Source organism: Prionailurus viverrinus, chromosome A1, assembly GCF_022837055.1.
Source record: "Prionailurus viverrinus isolate Anna chromosome A1, UM_Priviv_1.0, whole genome shotgun sequence".
NCBI lineage: Eukaryota > Metazoa > Chordata > Mammalia > Carnivora > Felidae > Prionailurus > Prionailurus viverrinus.
The window spans coordinates 79,318,104-79,333,232 of record NC_062561.1 but is presented as its reverse complement, the minus strand read 5'-3'; the positions used below and the strand labels follow the sequence as shown (position 1 = coordinate 79,333,232).

The 15,129-nt window shown below is 42.0% G+C and overlaps 1 protein-coding gene across 1 annotated transcript in view; it reads right to left on the bottom strand.

Annotated features, from left to right (window-relative positions):
• The window catches only part of MYO16 (myosin XVI), a 611,926-nt gene that overhangs the window by 308,468 nt on the left and 288,329 nt on the right, over positions 1-15,129 (bottom strand). Inside the window, exons 10-11 of the mRNA XM_047874837.1 lie at positions 14,524-14,674; positions 5,573-5,683 (exon numbers count right to left, since the gene is read on the bottom strand). Coding sequence (XP_047730793.1) covers positions 5,573-5,683; positions 14,524-14,674 — 262 coding nt within the window. The remainder of the gene's footprint in view (positions 1-5,572; positions 5,684-14,523; positions 14,675-15,129) is intronic.

The following is a 15,129-nucleotide window of genomic DNA, read 5'->3' as shown; positions in this document are numbered from 1 at the left end:
GCTCACAACATGTACATCTAACAAAGAAAGAGTATTCTGAATATATACAAATCCCTACATAGTGATAAGAAAAAGTAACACGACCCATTCATGTTTAAATGCCAATATAACTGAACGGTCATGTCCTGAGCCAAAATGGCCAAGTGAGCAATACACATCTACAGGTCACCATCACCAGGGAGTGGGAAGACGTGCGCTCAAACCACAATGAGATAGCAGACACCTGCCAAGAAGGCCGGAATCCGTAAAAACTAACAGTACGACAGATAAGACTGACTATGCTGTGGGTGGGCAGGGTGTGGAATCCTGAGCTGTGTGGTGGGTAAGCACTCTGAAAAAGTATTTGGGTGTGTCTACGAGGCTGAATGTCCCTGTGATGCTGCCATTCCCGTGCTGGGTTCACGCCCTGCGAACAAAGCTCTACGTGCCCCCCACAGAAATACGTACTCATATTCGCACGTTGCCAAAAAAGGCATCAGGATGGTTTCTAACAGTGTGATCCACCCAAGTCACATAATTGTAATGGTATATTTCGAAACCAAAAAGTGGAGACAACTCAAGGGTTCCTCAACCGTAGAGTAAATACATAAATTAGGATATATTCATACAGCAGCTTATTTTACAGAAAAATGGGTAGCTATTGCTGCCAGCAACAAGATAGATGATTATCGGAAATACAACAATGAGTGAAAGTTGACAGAGGCAGAAGAGAACACCCTGGATGATTCCCTTTAGAGAAAGACAGAAAAAAAATACAAAATGAATCTGTAGCTACATATACGCCGAAATCTTTTTTTTTTTTAATTTTTTTAATGTTTATTTACTCTTGAGAGAGAGAGAGAGACAGAGCGTGAGCGGGGGAGGGGAAGAGAGACAGAGGGAGACACAGAATCTGAAGCAGGCTCCAGGCTCCGAGCTGTCAGCACAGAGCCCGACGCGGGGCTCGAACTCACAAACCGTGAGATCATGACTTGAGCCGATGTCAGACGTTTAACCAACTGAGGAGCCCCGATACACACTAAAATCTTTTTAATGATTAGGGTCAACTGGGGAAGGTGCTGCTTATATTTCATTTCTTTATGAAGCTGCTGGTTACTTGAGCCTGTTCACCAGCTGAAAATTCATGATGCCATACACCCGTGACAAGTTGTGCCCTATTCTCTCTACGTGCTGTGATGCAATCCAACATTGATAGAAGGCTTGGCCACTGTGTTACAGCCACGTACAGGAGAAAAGAAAAGGGAAATGATTGCCCCAAAGGGGAAGCTTTACAGTGAAGTATCTGAAAATTGCTCAGAAAAATGAAGAATAAGAGATCGAGGGAGAATCGGGAAAAGTGCTAGGGAAAGAAAAATGAGGAACTAAAAAAAAAAATCAAAACACTTCTAAGTTGCATTTTTCTATTGATATATAATTTTTACTTTGGTCTGATTATTGAAAGTATTTGAGACTGCCTTTGCAAATATATTTTGTGATAAACAAAAACATTGTTCAGAAAAATGTGATCTGAATGTCAGCGATAGATTCCCAGAGTATGAGCTTGTATAAACCTATGCCATATTCTCAAGAGGCTCTGTTGATGGAAGGGAATGTTATAAAATGTTTTGTTAATCTAGAAACCTACAGATTTCCTTTACCTCACCTTTCTAAAATATCACTTTTTTTTTTTAAGAGAAAGAGTGTGAGCAGGGGAGAGGGGCAGAGGGAGAAGAGAAGAGAGAATCTAAAGCAGGCTCCAGCTCAGCACAGAGCCCAACAGGAGCTTGATCCCATAACCTTGGGATCATGGCCTGAGCTGAAATCAAGAGTCGGATGCTCAACCTACTGAGCCACACAGGTGCCCCTTACTTTTTTTTTTTTTTAATAGCTCACTTCTAGTGCACCTGAGTGGCTCAGTTGGTTAAGCGCCCAACTTCGGCTCAGGTCATGATCTCATGGTTTGTGGGTTCAAGTCCCGCGTTGGGCTCTGTGCTGACAGCTCAGAGTCTGGTTCCTGCTTCGGATTCTGCGTCTCCCCCTCTCTCTGCCCTTCCCCTGGCTCATGCTCTGTCTCTGTCTGTCTCAAAAATAAATAAAACATTAAAATAACCAAAAAATAAATAGGTCACTTCTATTAAGTGTTTACAAGGGTCTATAATAGATTGAGTGGAGGGACATGGAACGACATGGTAGGTACTGCATATGGTGGGTGAGGCTTCAGATACAGGCTGGGGGGCAGTGCCAGCTTGGGGAAAACGAGTCTGTCTACAGAATTTCCAATGTCCTCCAAGCGAGACAGACTTCAACTTCTGACACAAGCTAGCCTCTTGAGCTGCTCTTAACAAAAAAAACAAAAAACAAAAAACAAAAAACAAAAAACCTGCTACATCCCACGGGGTTGCCTAGAGGGGAATGTTCAGTCAGTGGCTCAGGTGAGCCAGGCAGCCTACCTGGCTAACCAGATGTTACAGGAGCCTGTGTTTATTTTGTGGGGTTCTTTCATTATGAGTCTTGAGTCCTACCAGTGTGTTTATAAAAAGAATAAAGAGAATATTGCTTCCATGTTTATCTGCCATCCACAAAGAAATATGATCGCATAGTCTATTCTCTCTGTTCCAGTTGACCGTAATCATTCAGAGAATGAAATGCCTTTATTCTCTGCATTTCCTAGCAAGCAAACACCTCATCGCCTGCAATTAATTTTGTTTGATGGTTTGGGCACGTCCTACTGCTACGGGCTATATGGAACCTTCCCAATCTGATATCCAAATGGAATGCTATGCACTTAGTTAAAAGAGTCAGTTACGTTTGCTCCTGGGTTTTGGCGCGCACACACACACACACACACACACACACGACAAAGAAAGAGAGAAAAAGGAAAGAAAGAAAGAAAGAAAGAAAAAAGAAAAGAGAAACCTACAGATTGTTTTGAAAGATCACCTTAGATAACCAGTCAGACTACAGCAAAAAGAGGAAACTCCTGGTTAAACAATTAATTCTTCTGACATGTGTTATGTTGGCACTGATGGGCCAGTGGCAGCAATGGGGGTCCATTCTGCATATATTTTGAAAGGAAGGTTGCTGAGATTTGCATGAAAGCGTGACTTGGGACATGGAAGAAAGACTAGTACCAACACCGAAACTAGGCACTTTGGGCTGAAAGCTGGGGGAGGAATAAAAGGGGCAGGGAGGGGGGAGGCATGCAGGGAGCGTGGTGGGGGTATGTGCGGGGGGGGGGCAGGTCACATGACCAACTCTGAATACAACATCCGCTGAAACCAGGGTTTCTGTATTTGTGGCAAGGAAACTTCCATTTCCAATTCATCATGGACTGATACTTTTGTAAAACATAATAAAAATGAATTCCTGTAAATGTGACATTGGAAAAGACAAAGACATACAAAGCACAAGCCTGGATTCTTTTCAGATTCAACAGAAGGAAATGAAACCATCAAATTGCTATAAGAGGTTCTAAATGCTTACTCTCCCTGCAGAACGGTAATAAAAAGCTCATACACCCAATGGTTCACAGGATACTTTGAAAATCACTTGTTATTATTCAATCAATAATGTTGAAATTGCGTGTCTACCCATTAAAGGAGAGTTCCAGTAACATAACTTAGAGCACTCATCACAAAATTGATCCCAGACGATTTAGCTCTTCAATATTTCAGGTATGGAAAGGAAGAAAATCACATCTCACACGGTGGCAAATTTATATTTTATGTGAGCTGGAACAAAGCAGGGAATATTAATTCTGATGGTCCAGAGAGAAAGAGAAACCCAGTGAGCAGAGAGAGTCTAAGAAGAGGGTCCCGTGTCGGGAGGAGCTGATAAACAGCAGGAAATACCTGTTACTTGCGATTGTAAAGTGCTTGACCAGGCCTCACGGTGAGTAAAATCAGCATGGGTCCTATTCTCACTGAGCCAGAGCCCCGCACAGCACCCAAAGATCAATCAAGGGACCGGTAAGGTATAAAATCACAAGCAGTCACAAGAAAGATCCATCACAACTTTATCTGGGCAGGTTTCCTTGAAGACTGAAGAACTTTTGAGGGGCAGTTTGTGAAGCTAAGTGTTTATTTCATGGGGTAGACAGAGAAACTTAGGGGAAAGCAAAACAGGCCGAGAAAAATCCTTGGTGTAGACAGGAAGGCAGCTGCCGGAGGCCGAGAGCATCAACACTGAGTGTCCGGGGGCCAGATCGTGAATGAAGATTGTGACTGTCCTCCCATGAAAAACGAGAAGCCACAGAGAAGTCAAAGAACGGGGGTTTCAAGATTATACTGGTTCATTACAAAAATTACTCTAGCTCCTTGGGAGGTCAGGTGGAGAGGGAACAAGTTTGTCTCTGGACGGCTGGGAGGCGGTTGGGGAAGAGAGGACAGTGGCCTTGATGAGAACGGTGACTGCCAGGAAGTAGACTAGGTGGGTATCGGGGAGACAGAGGCACTTGAGAAGCATGAAGGAAACACAGAAATCCAAAACAGTTCAAGCAATGGTCTTCTGGCAATATAATTAAGAAGTCAAAAGGAGGAAGTTGTGGTAGAAGAGAAGAAATCAACACAATGCTAGAAAAGGTGAGGGAACAGAATAACAACAATACACAAATCACAAGAGTAACAGGGGCCAAGGTCATCAGGTTTCCCCACTTTATGCCAATGACGTAATTCCCTTCATTTTGATAGAAGCATTTAATTTTACGTGTATTTGCAGAGGCGGCCGATTCATCCAAGCGTTAAGAGGCTGTGCTGAATTTGCGTAGGTTAATCAGCACCTGGCGATTTATGACTGGTAAGGAAATCTCAGGCTTCATATTTACATGAAAATTACTTAATCAATTTCTCGGTAGACCAGGAGAAAAAGGGGGTTATCAAAAAGGGATAGCAGATATGGGCATAATCAGATTTCCCTACAGACATTCTGATTGAATTGCTATGAGTTGAACATAACAAATTCAAGGACAGAGAGAGTCGGACAGAGCCAGAGACTGAGATTACATGGGGTCTAAATTGTTCTGTGTATTGGAAGAAATAACACATATAAACCAGGGCAGAACCACAGCAAATTAATTCTCCATGCCGTTTGTCAACTGTGTCATATATTCATATCCTGTTATCAGAGATGGGCGTATAAAGTATTTACTTTACAGACAAAGCGTTTCCTGATAACTGAGAGGGACAATAGTTTCTCTTTTCACACACACTGACCTGAGGAGTCAACTCTACCTCCTCAGCTTTCTTTTCCAGATCGGGCAGGCTATGTAGAACACAGGAAACAAACGGCATTTTGATAAGTGACTTGAAGATCCTTCTGTTTCTAGCAAGATCTTCTTCCACAGCAAACTTGACAACCGGAAAGCTGTCTACCCACAGGGTATTACCTTTCACTTAACAACTCTGAAATCTGGATCTCTGCTGAACCTGCCTTGGAACTCAATCAGAATGAACCCAAACTCAGAGAAATCCACCTTAAGCTGTCAGCATGCCCAGAGACAACATTAAGCCCTTTACCTGTAATATCTGCAGCACTGAAGGGTAAACACTGGCAGCAAGACAAAGGCAGTGCAAAAGGCAATTTCAAGGGCACTTACATATATCTGATTGTTCCCAAAGCGCTTCTGAATTTCATAAAGCAGGCTGCCATCGTTCAGCTCACTGAGAGTCGCTAGGTCATCACTGGGAGCAGGAGGCATCAGCTTGACCTGGGGAAAAACATAAGTGAGATCAATTCTAATTGCTTTCCAATCAACTTTCTTCACAGCTGGATGTCCCAGTTTCAATTACATGTCAAAGGTTTAAAGGCCACGTGAGCCTGAAACCGCTATTAAAAGATGAAATGGTTCACTTCCAAGGAAGAAAAAATTCAACAGCCACAGAGAAATGTATTCAGATGAGAATTTCGGTCCTGTGCCCGTGAGTGTGCACGCACGCTCACACACACGCACTGATACGAGCACCCCCCGTGTTAACCTTACGTCCCGCAAAGGCATTAGTCTGTCAAAATTATTTCAGCATGTTGATTTTAAATGTAGACACCTGAGTCCTCTGTAAGACAAGCAGCTAAAAAGCTCACATATTTGCAGCGTTTTCCAAAGCTAAAGCAAAAATTTTCATAGTACCGTTGTTGGCGTGGTGAAGGAAGCAGTGTGCCTGGAATTTACTTTCTGCATGCATGTAGGAGGAGGCCAGATTTTGAAAGAAGACTCCAGAATCTTGGCTTGGGATCTTTATTCTTTTCTACGTTACACTTACAATGAAAGTAGCTGTGAGATTAAGATAATTCTGCCATCAAGAAAAAAATGCCTCCCTATTCAATTTCATGGAAAGTGACAGAGTTAAAAAAAAAAACAAATACCTGGGAAACATTTCAATTAAAAAAGAGATGAATTTGAATTTGGATTAAATGTAAATCTATCATTTACGAGTTAAAAATGGACAATTTTTTTGTAATGTTTATTTATTTATTTTAAGAGACAGGGAGAAGGGGCATGTGTGAACAGCGGAGAGGGAGAGAGAGAGAGAATCCCAAGCAAGCTCCACACTCAGTGGGAAGCCCAGCACAGGGCTTGATCTCAGGACTGTGAGATCACGACCTGAGCCGAGATCAAGAGTCAGACCCTCAAGTGACTGAGCCACCCAGGTGCCCCACGAATGGACAATGTTAGACACTCGATCTACTATGACAGCTTTGGTTTTCTTATGTCAAAACACAAGGGAGCCAAAGAACAAGAATATTGTGATTAACGCCTCTGTGGGCTCGTGGGTGCCCATAGCGAATTTTTAACAGCAGCAAGTTTACTTCTCTTATTTGTGTTCGTGTTTGTATTCTCTAATTGCATTTGCAGTTTGTATTTATAATTGCATTACAAATTTTATTATCGTATGCACCACTGTTACATAATTTGAACTTAAATATTACTGCTTATCAGCTAAATGTCTATGGCACTGACAATTACAAGTCACTGCCCTCCCAGACTGCTTATAATACTAACGTATTAATAATGGAAACTCAAATTCTTTACTGGGAATCTCAAATGGTCAGAAGAGTGGTTTGTTTTTTCTTCCAGTTAGGAGGGTGTCATGGCCGTGGGCTCTGGTATTTGAGACACCACCATTTGGGAAAATAGCAAATACCCTATCCAATATGTATTAAAAATGTATTAAAAATTAATTTGTGGGGCGCCTGGGTGGCTCAGTCGGTTATGCGTCCGACTTCAGCTAGGGTCATGATCTCACGGTGTGTGAGTTTGAGCCCTGCGTCGGGCTCTGTGCTGACATCTCGGAGCCTGGAGCCTGCTTCGGATTCTGTGTCTCCTTCTCTCTCTGCCCCTCCCCCACTTGTGCTCTGTCTCTTTCTGTCTCTCAAAACTAAACAAATGTAAAAAAAATAATGTGTAAAATATTCCAGACCTCATAAATGTCAAGAACAAGCCTCTCCCTGCCCCCAATATGCCCACACAGAGCCAACACCTTGGGTTTATTTTCTCTGCTTTTCTAGCATTTAAAAGAAATATGCCTCAAAATACCTTTCAGAATTAACCTGTAATTAAGGTGCATATAACATAGTCTTATTCAACTTAGTTGACTAGTTAATTTTAATTGGTTAGAGGCATAGCTTTAAGACTTTGATACTTTCACAAGTACTTACTTAAATAGTTGAGTGGCATCCAAAAGCTGGTACTTGTGCTGATAAAAATAGAAGTCATAATGTTCCACAACCCCCAGTATTTTCTGGGTTGTCAAAATCAGTTTTGGGATTGTGTGATATCTGTATTTTTTTTTTTTTAAACACGATACACTTAGTTCTACTTTGAAGAGTCTCATAATCCGAAAGTGCTGCCAGGTAAGTAACTAGAAGCGTGCTTGACGTACGCTGTGTTTGATTCGGTGTTTCTTATCAGTCAGGCTCATTTGGGTAAAAATCTTACTGATTTGAGCTTCCCCACCTTAAATGCTGGAAACTGAAGCACATTAAGAGATCGACTGTGTGTGTGTGTGTGTGTGTGTGTGTGTGTTGCCTTAAGTTTTTATTTATTTTGAGAGAGAGAGAAAGCACGCACAAGCTGGGGAGGGACAGAGAGAGAAGAAGAGACTGAGGATCACAAGCAGGCGCCTTGCTGTCTCTGCAGAGCCTGACGTGGGGCTCAGACTCACGAATCATGAGCTCGTGACCTGAGTTGAAACCAAGAGTTGGATGCTTAACCAACTGAGCCACCCAGGCTCCCCTACATTGATTATTTTTGTATTCAATGGGATGAATGGGTTGAAATCTCAGTGGTGTATCTTCCTGGTTGTGGGAATGTGAACATTTTTCTTCCCTAACATTACTAAGTCACTTTCAATCCTCTTTCGTACTAGGAAAGATAATGATGGGTCCCTCATTGGAGGCTGTGAGAATTAGTTTGCATGAAGGCCCAGCAAGGTGCCTGCTCTGTGGATAAGTGCGGGTGGGGGGTACATTGTTACACAGTTAGTAAAACATCTAGAGAGGGCCGTGAGCCCCAAAGATAAACTTTCTGCCAACTTCCCTGAGGACTGCCTTTGGAGGGAAGAGGGAGGAGGGAGGAGGCATTTGTAGAGGGCTCCGGGCCAATCTCTGTGGCTCTCAGCAAAGACACTCATCTTTCATCTGCTTTAAAAATTGGAGTTCTTTTTCATATATCCCTTTATGGGGAAGGATCTGCTGTGAAATAATAATTTTAAAAAGTTTGAAATTCAGTGATGTGTTCCTTAATCGGTAGAAATAGAACTTAAGGCCCAGAGAAGTCACACGGTTCCCCTGGGGTCACACAACTGAGAGGTCAGAAGTGGAAACCGGGACAATAACTATTAGGTAACAGCAGAGAAAGTCTAGCAGATAATGAATCAATCTGACAACATATATTCAATAGTTTGCCTTTCGTTTTCTTGCTCCCTGGCCCGTAGCCAGGCACATTGTTCGAGGTTTAGTACAAAGAGGGAGATAAGGGATGAGGTCTTTTACCTCAGTGTTTACAGTTTGCAGGGGGAAAAGTGAGGATGGTAAGTAAGAAATCACAATGAGGAAAAGCACTAGGAGGGAAAACAGGATGCTCTGAAAAGTGACCAAGTGTACTTTGGCTCAGATGGTCTCAGAAGTCCTCTCTGAGGAAAGCGCAGCAAAGCTGAAATAGGACATAACTGCGGGAGGCCGTCCCATGGGGTGTGGGAGAAGACGGACAGGGAGAGGGGAGAAGGTGGTAAGAGTCATAACGTCAGAAAGCCCCCTGGAGGGCGCCTGTGGGCTGCAGGGTGGGAGGAAACAGGGCAGGTGGTGGTGCAGGAGGAGAGGGGGGCATGGGACAGGGATGGGTGGCAGAGGAGGGGAGCCCCAGAACTGCACTGGATTTATTGCCTGGGACCCGTGTACAAAAGATCAAAGGTTTAGGGGCGCCTGGGTGGCACAGTCGGTTAAGCGTCTGACTTCGGCTCAGGTCATGATCTCATGGTTCACGGGTTCGAGCCCCGTGTCAGGCTCTGTGCTGACAGCTCAGAGACTGGAGCCTGCTTCAGATTCTGTGTCTTCCTCTCTCTCTGCCCCTCCCCTGCTCGCACTCTGTCTCTCTCTGTCTCAAAAATAAACACTAAAAAAAAAAAAAAAAAACAAATTTCAAAAGATCAAAGGTTTGCTTATACTGAAAGATACCTGCACTGGGTTACAGGGTCACCGGCTCAAGTGTTTGCCCTTATACATGAAAGGAACTCAGAAAATAACTACAAATGGACAAGTATGTGTTTCCAAGAAATAAAGACTCCTGGAAAAAGTCTTTATATAGAGAGAAGCATAAAAGGAAACTTGCATTATCAACTTAGGGATGGAGGTAAATATCTTTTCTTTCCAGTGATTTTGCAATCATTTCCTAAAAGTATCATAATGCACATATGTACACAGACACAGATATTCACCCCCCAAAACAGGTATGTATGTGTGTGTATATAGACACACTTTATACACACACACGAACACACACATATATACGTATTCATGCATCTACATGATATGATACAAGACAATAAGGGTTGCAATAACTTTGGACAATGCAAAAATAAGACAAAAGTCTCCATCAAGTTAGCATCCATATTTAACTCCCACACCATCATAAAAAGGAGACAAATCAAAAGTGAGATTTTTTTCTTTAGAAGAAATGGTTTACGTTTCTAAGATAAGAAACTTCCTCTTACAGCCATAGCTCTACCAAGCTCAATGCGGACTTCTGGGTGTATGTTTAGAAAGCACATGCAGAGTATGAACGGAAGCCCGACATTTGTTCTGACAAGCCCGAGAGAGCTATTGCAGACATCCGTTGGTATTTTTGTGGATTTCCATCCACAGTGGCACAGCTGTTTCACGGGGTTAAGGAAAGTACTAGGCTGACAGTAAAAATGTGGAGACGCCTGAGCCTGTCTGCGGTAATGAAATGTGACAAATACAGTGTGAGAGCAGATCAAGGGAAGAATTCCTTGCATTCGTCACATCAGGAGCCCAAAATGATCAGGAAGGAGGCTTTGATGATGGATTGTAAGCAAGGTTATCAGAGGGACACGTTCTTTATAAAGATTTCAAAGGCACCGGGGCAGCTGCAAGTAGAAAGAACTAGAAAAACACATCTCTGAATATTTTTATGTTACAGTGGCAGGCTTGATAAGGTCTACTGTCAAAGTCTGCCAAACAATTATAACACAAGATAAAAGCGAGGCGGGAAAATATGTAAAAAAAAAAAAAATCCTCTCTGAGATTGGCCACTCTGATTTCCATGAAGATATATATCCCTATCTATCTGTGTAAAAGGGGAGATCTAGAACATAAAGTCAATAGAGCTCAGGATAGAAGGTCAGGAAGAACTTCAGAGAAACGCTTTGAGAAATGTTTCGAGATCCAAAGGGAACTTAAGTTTGGGAAACAGTCTGATTTCCCTGACTCCAGGTCGTCCACACTTGCCTGGAGTGGCGTCACCTTTCCTGTTTTGTTCGTTTGTTTGTGACTTTTCATCCCTGGGAGATTAGCAGTACATGTGCAGAAACCATAAGTCCAGGGGACAGAGGAGGTGGTTTGACAAACAGGAGAAAACCATCAGGATCTTGAGGAGGGGAAAAGGACCGAGTATTCATGAATGAAGAGGAGAGAGGAAGTTAGGAAAAAAATGAGGTGGCCAAGAGGTCATAACAGGGAAAAGGGTGATAATCTGACAAAATACTAAGTTTTCCAAAGCTTAAGCCCACCACCGTGCCTAGATAGCATTTTAATTATTTCCCCTTATTTTCGCTATTCTGTCAGATGTTTCTTTTAATTTTCTTAATGTTTTTATTCATTTTTGAGAGAGATTGAGACAGTGAATGAGCCGGGGAGGGGCAGAGAGAGAGAGGGAGAGACACAGAATCCGAAGCAGGCTCCAGGCTCCGAGCTGTCAGCATAGAGCCTGACGCGAGGCTCGAACCCATGAACTATGAGATCACAACTTGAGCTGAAGTCAGACGCTGAACCTACTGAGCCACTCAGGCACCCCTGTTAGATGTTTCTAAGACAACAAAATGTATCAGGTTCTTTCACTTCTTATTGCTTCGCCTGGCCAAGGGTTTACATTTTTGCGTATGCAAATATGGGTATTTCTAGAGAAAGAATTCTCGTCAATTGTCAAAAGCCCTGTAGCGCACAGGCAGCCGTGGCATGCCGACCCCTCGCCTATTGATGGAACCATCGCAAGTCGACAGGGCTCTGCCAGGTGAACGGGGAGCTCCTTGGGGGTGTCCCCGATGAAGAACCAGATCCAGAGTAAAGAAGTACTTGTGACTCTTGGCAATTCGCTTCAGGTTCTGGAATTTGGTCATTTTCAAACTGAATCGGTAACATGAGTGTAAGTTAAGTAATGAAAAAGGATAATAACTTGCCCATGGTGGGATTTTGAGGATTAGGATAATGCAGGTGAATGCATGGTTAAGCACTGAAATGTTAATACAAAGTATGATTTTGTATTATTATTATCTAAAGTAGTCTACATTTGCATTGAAAAAAAAATAAAGTGTGGTGGATGTGTTGACTGGAATTAGATCAATTAAGAGCAGACACATTTAGTGGTAGAGAACTCAGCCATTCTGGCAAAACCGAACATACAGTGAATCTATACAAATAATAACAATAAAAATATAAATAGATCTTACTGCATTTTTTTAAATTTAATGTTTATTTATTTATTTTGAGAGAAAGAGAGCAGGAGAGGGGCAGAGAGGGGGTGGGGGAGAGGATCCCAAGCAGGCTCCGTGTGGTCAGTACAGAGCCCTACGTGGGGATCGATCCCAGAACTGTGGGATCACAACCTGAGCTGAAATCAAGAGCTGGACACTCAGCCGACGAAGCCAGCCAGATGCCCCCATCTTACTGCATTTTTACTCTGTTCTTGGTAATTGTGTTATAACCTTATAGCCCTCTTCTTTTGTCAGCTCTGTAAAAACCCTGTGAAGACTATACTATGTACCCATTTTATAGATAGGTCTTATGAGCTCAAGGAGCCTAGAGTCTAAGCAGCAGACCTGAACCAGAGCATCAGTCTTCTCTGCACTCCCAGGCTACCGTGCCTTCACTAAATGGGATAAAAATTGGACCCAAATTTCAAGTGTGAGCTAAATTTTTATAAATATATTCAGAAAGGAAGGAAGCAGAAGAAGGGAGAGAGGGTAATGTTAGGAAGTCAGGAAGTTAGAGAAGGACAGAAGGAGGCAGGGAGAGGAGAAAGGGAGGGAAAGGCAGAATGAAAAGGAAAGAAAAGGAAGAACGTATTACACACTTTGAAAGAACTTAAGAGGAATTCTCTCTCCATTCTCAGAGATAATACGTGTTCGTTTTGGTGATTACCAGAACCAAAAAAGTTTCAATCAAGCCTTGAATATTCATTCACACAGTTACCATTTGATAAAATCTACATTTTAGAAAAACCAGGAAGGAGAGATACAGTGGTTTTTGTTTCAATTTTTAAAGAAATTTTCCACATTCCACGTTTCCCTTTAAAATGCTATTCAGAAGGCTCTTGCTTCCACAAGCCTTTTCTGAAGCTCTCCTGTGAAATGTAAAAGTATAATCCAGCCAGTGGGTGACGTCGATCTTCCTCGGGAGAGAATCAGGGCCAAGGAGGGATGACAGCGGTGCCTTAAATCTTACCTAACATTCAATCTGTCTACTGTTACAAACTGAATTGCATTCCTCCAAATTCATATGTTGAGGCTCTCGATGTGAGCATTTGGCGATAGGGCCTTAAGGAGGTAATAAAAGTTAAATGAGGTCACAGGGGTGGGGCCCTGATCCTATAGGATTGGTGTCCTTATAAGAGACACCAGACAGTTCTTTCCTTCTCTCTGTCTCTTTCCTCCCCACCACCACCTCCCAGATGAGGACACAGGGAGAAATCAGCCAGGATGAGGACCTTTATCAGAAGAAACCTCATCAGTTGGTACCTTGACCTTGTACTTCAAGTCTCTAGGACTGTGAAAAATAAATTTCTGTTGCTTAAGCCACCCAGTTTGTAGTATTTTGTCATGGCAGCCTAAGCTGACAAATACACCTACTAAAGTTGGTTAAGTGTCTGACTTCGACTCAGGTCATGATCTCACCATTCATGCATGGGTTCAAGCCCCACATTGGGCTCTGTGCTGACATCTCAGAGCCTGGAGCCTGCTTCCAATTCCGTGTCTCCCTCTCTGTCTGCCCCTCCCCACTCACTCTTTCTCTCTCTCTCTCTCTCTCTCTCTCTCAAAAGCAAATAAATAATAATTTTTAAAGTATCTCAAAATTACAAAAACCATTTATTAGTTATTTTGACATAACAAAAATTAATGAAACTAAAATTAAATTTTGAAAAGATGGCCTTTGGAAAACCTAGCTAAGATGTCTTTAAATTATCCGAAATTAGAGTGAAATAAAACAGTTTCAAGGATTACTCTGACATGTATAAAATTACTCTGCCACTTATAAAACATGAAGCATGTAAAAATCATTTCTTTCTGTAGGAATGGTAACAGAAAATACACTAATTTCTATATCTCCCAGCTCATCAAAGTGATCGCCCATAACCTAGGCACTGCGGGACACACACACACACACACACACACACACACAAAGTACACCACCACAGTTCCTTTCCATAAATGACTCTTAGTGGTTGATTTTTCTTTCTTCTTGTTATATAAAATAGTTGGATCTTTGAAGGAAACAAAAAGCATACTCCATGTAATAATCAAAATGATGACCAAACACATAACTGTTATTCAGGAATATTCAGGAATCAGCATACTGGCTGAGCTCACGTTCCTGATATAGAAGTCAAGAGTATAAAATTAAATCCTTCTACAGAACAATAGCAGCTATGTTTAATGGTCAGTATAATGCCATGACAGTGTGTATATGGGAATTTTAAACCAAGTATTAACCTTTAGGTCATGAATTTTTCCTTGAATGGAAATTTGTGGGTGTTTGGTTTTGAAACGTTGGATTTTAAAGCATGATGCACTAAGCAGACCCACAGTAAAGACGTGTTACCTGTTCAGGTTTGGTGGGGACGTTCACCGTGGCATCTTCAGGGACGCTGTCCTGAGACTGTCGCTTGCATAGACCTTTTCTTGCATCTTTGAACATAATGTCTTTTTCCAACATACTGTCTTGCTTGGCAATCGGCAACACCAGGGGACTGCTACAGAAAATAATCAACATTGTAATTAGTCTTCTCCGGACACTGTCGTATTAATCAAAAAAGACCATAACAAAACTGGGCAGTTATAGAAAGGTGTTTTACTCAGATAAGAAACTGCTTCTCGACACGGAAGGGAAGAAAACAATCAACGGGAAATAAACTTTTCTATTCTAAATTTCACTCAATTTCAACCTTAAAAGAAAAAAATATATTCAACTTGAGAAGAAAATGTTTACAAATGTATATATGACATAAAAGAAAATCAATAAGCAATTTATAAGCAAATTATAAGCTAAGGTTGATGCATGGTTGAACTAAGTAAGAGATTTAAGTGGGAAAGTGAATTGCAAACATGTAAAGGCCAAAATTACACAATTAATTAAAATATTGTTCATATGCAATTTAAAATATGTTATAGAGGGGCGCCTTGGTGGCTCAGTTGGTTGAGCGTCCAA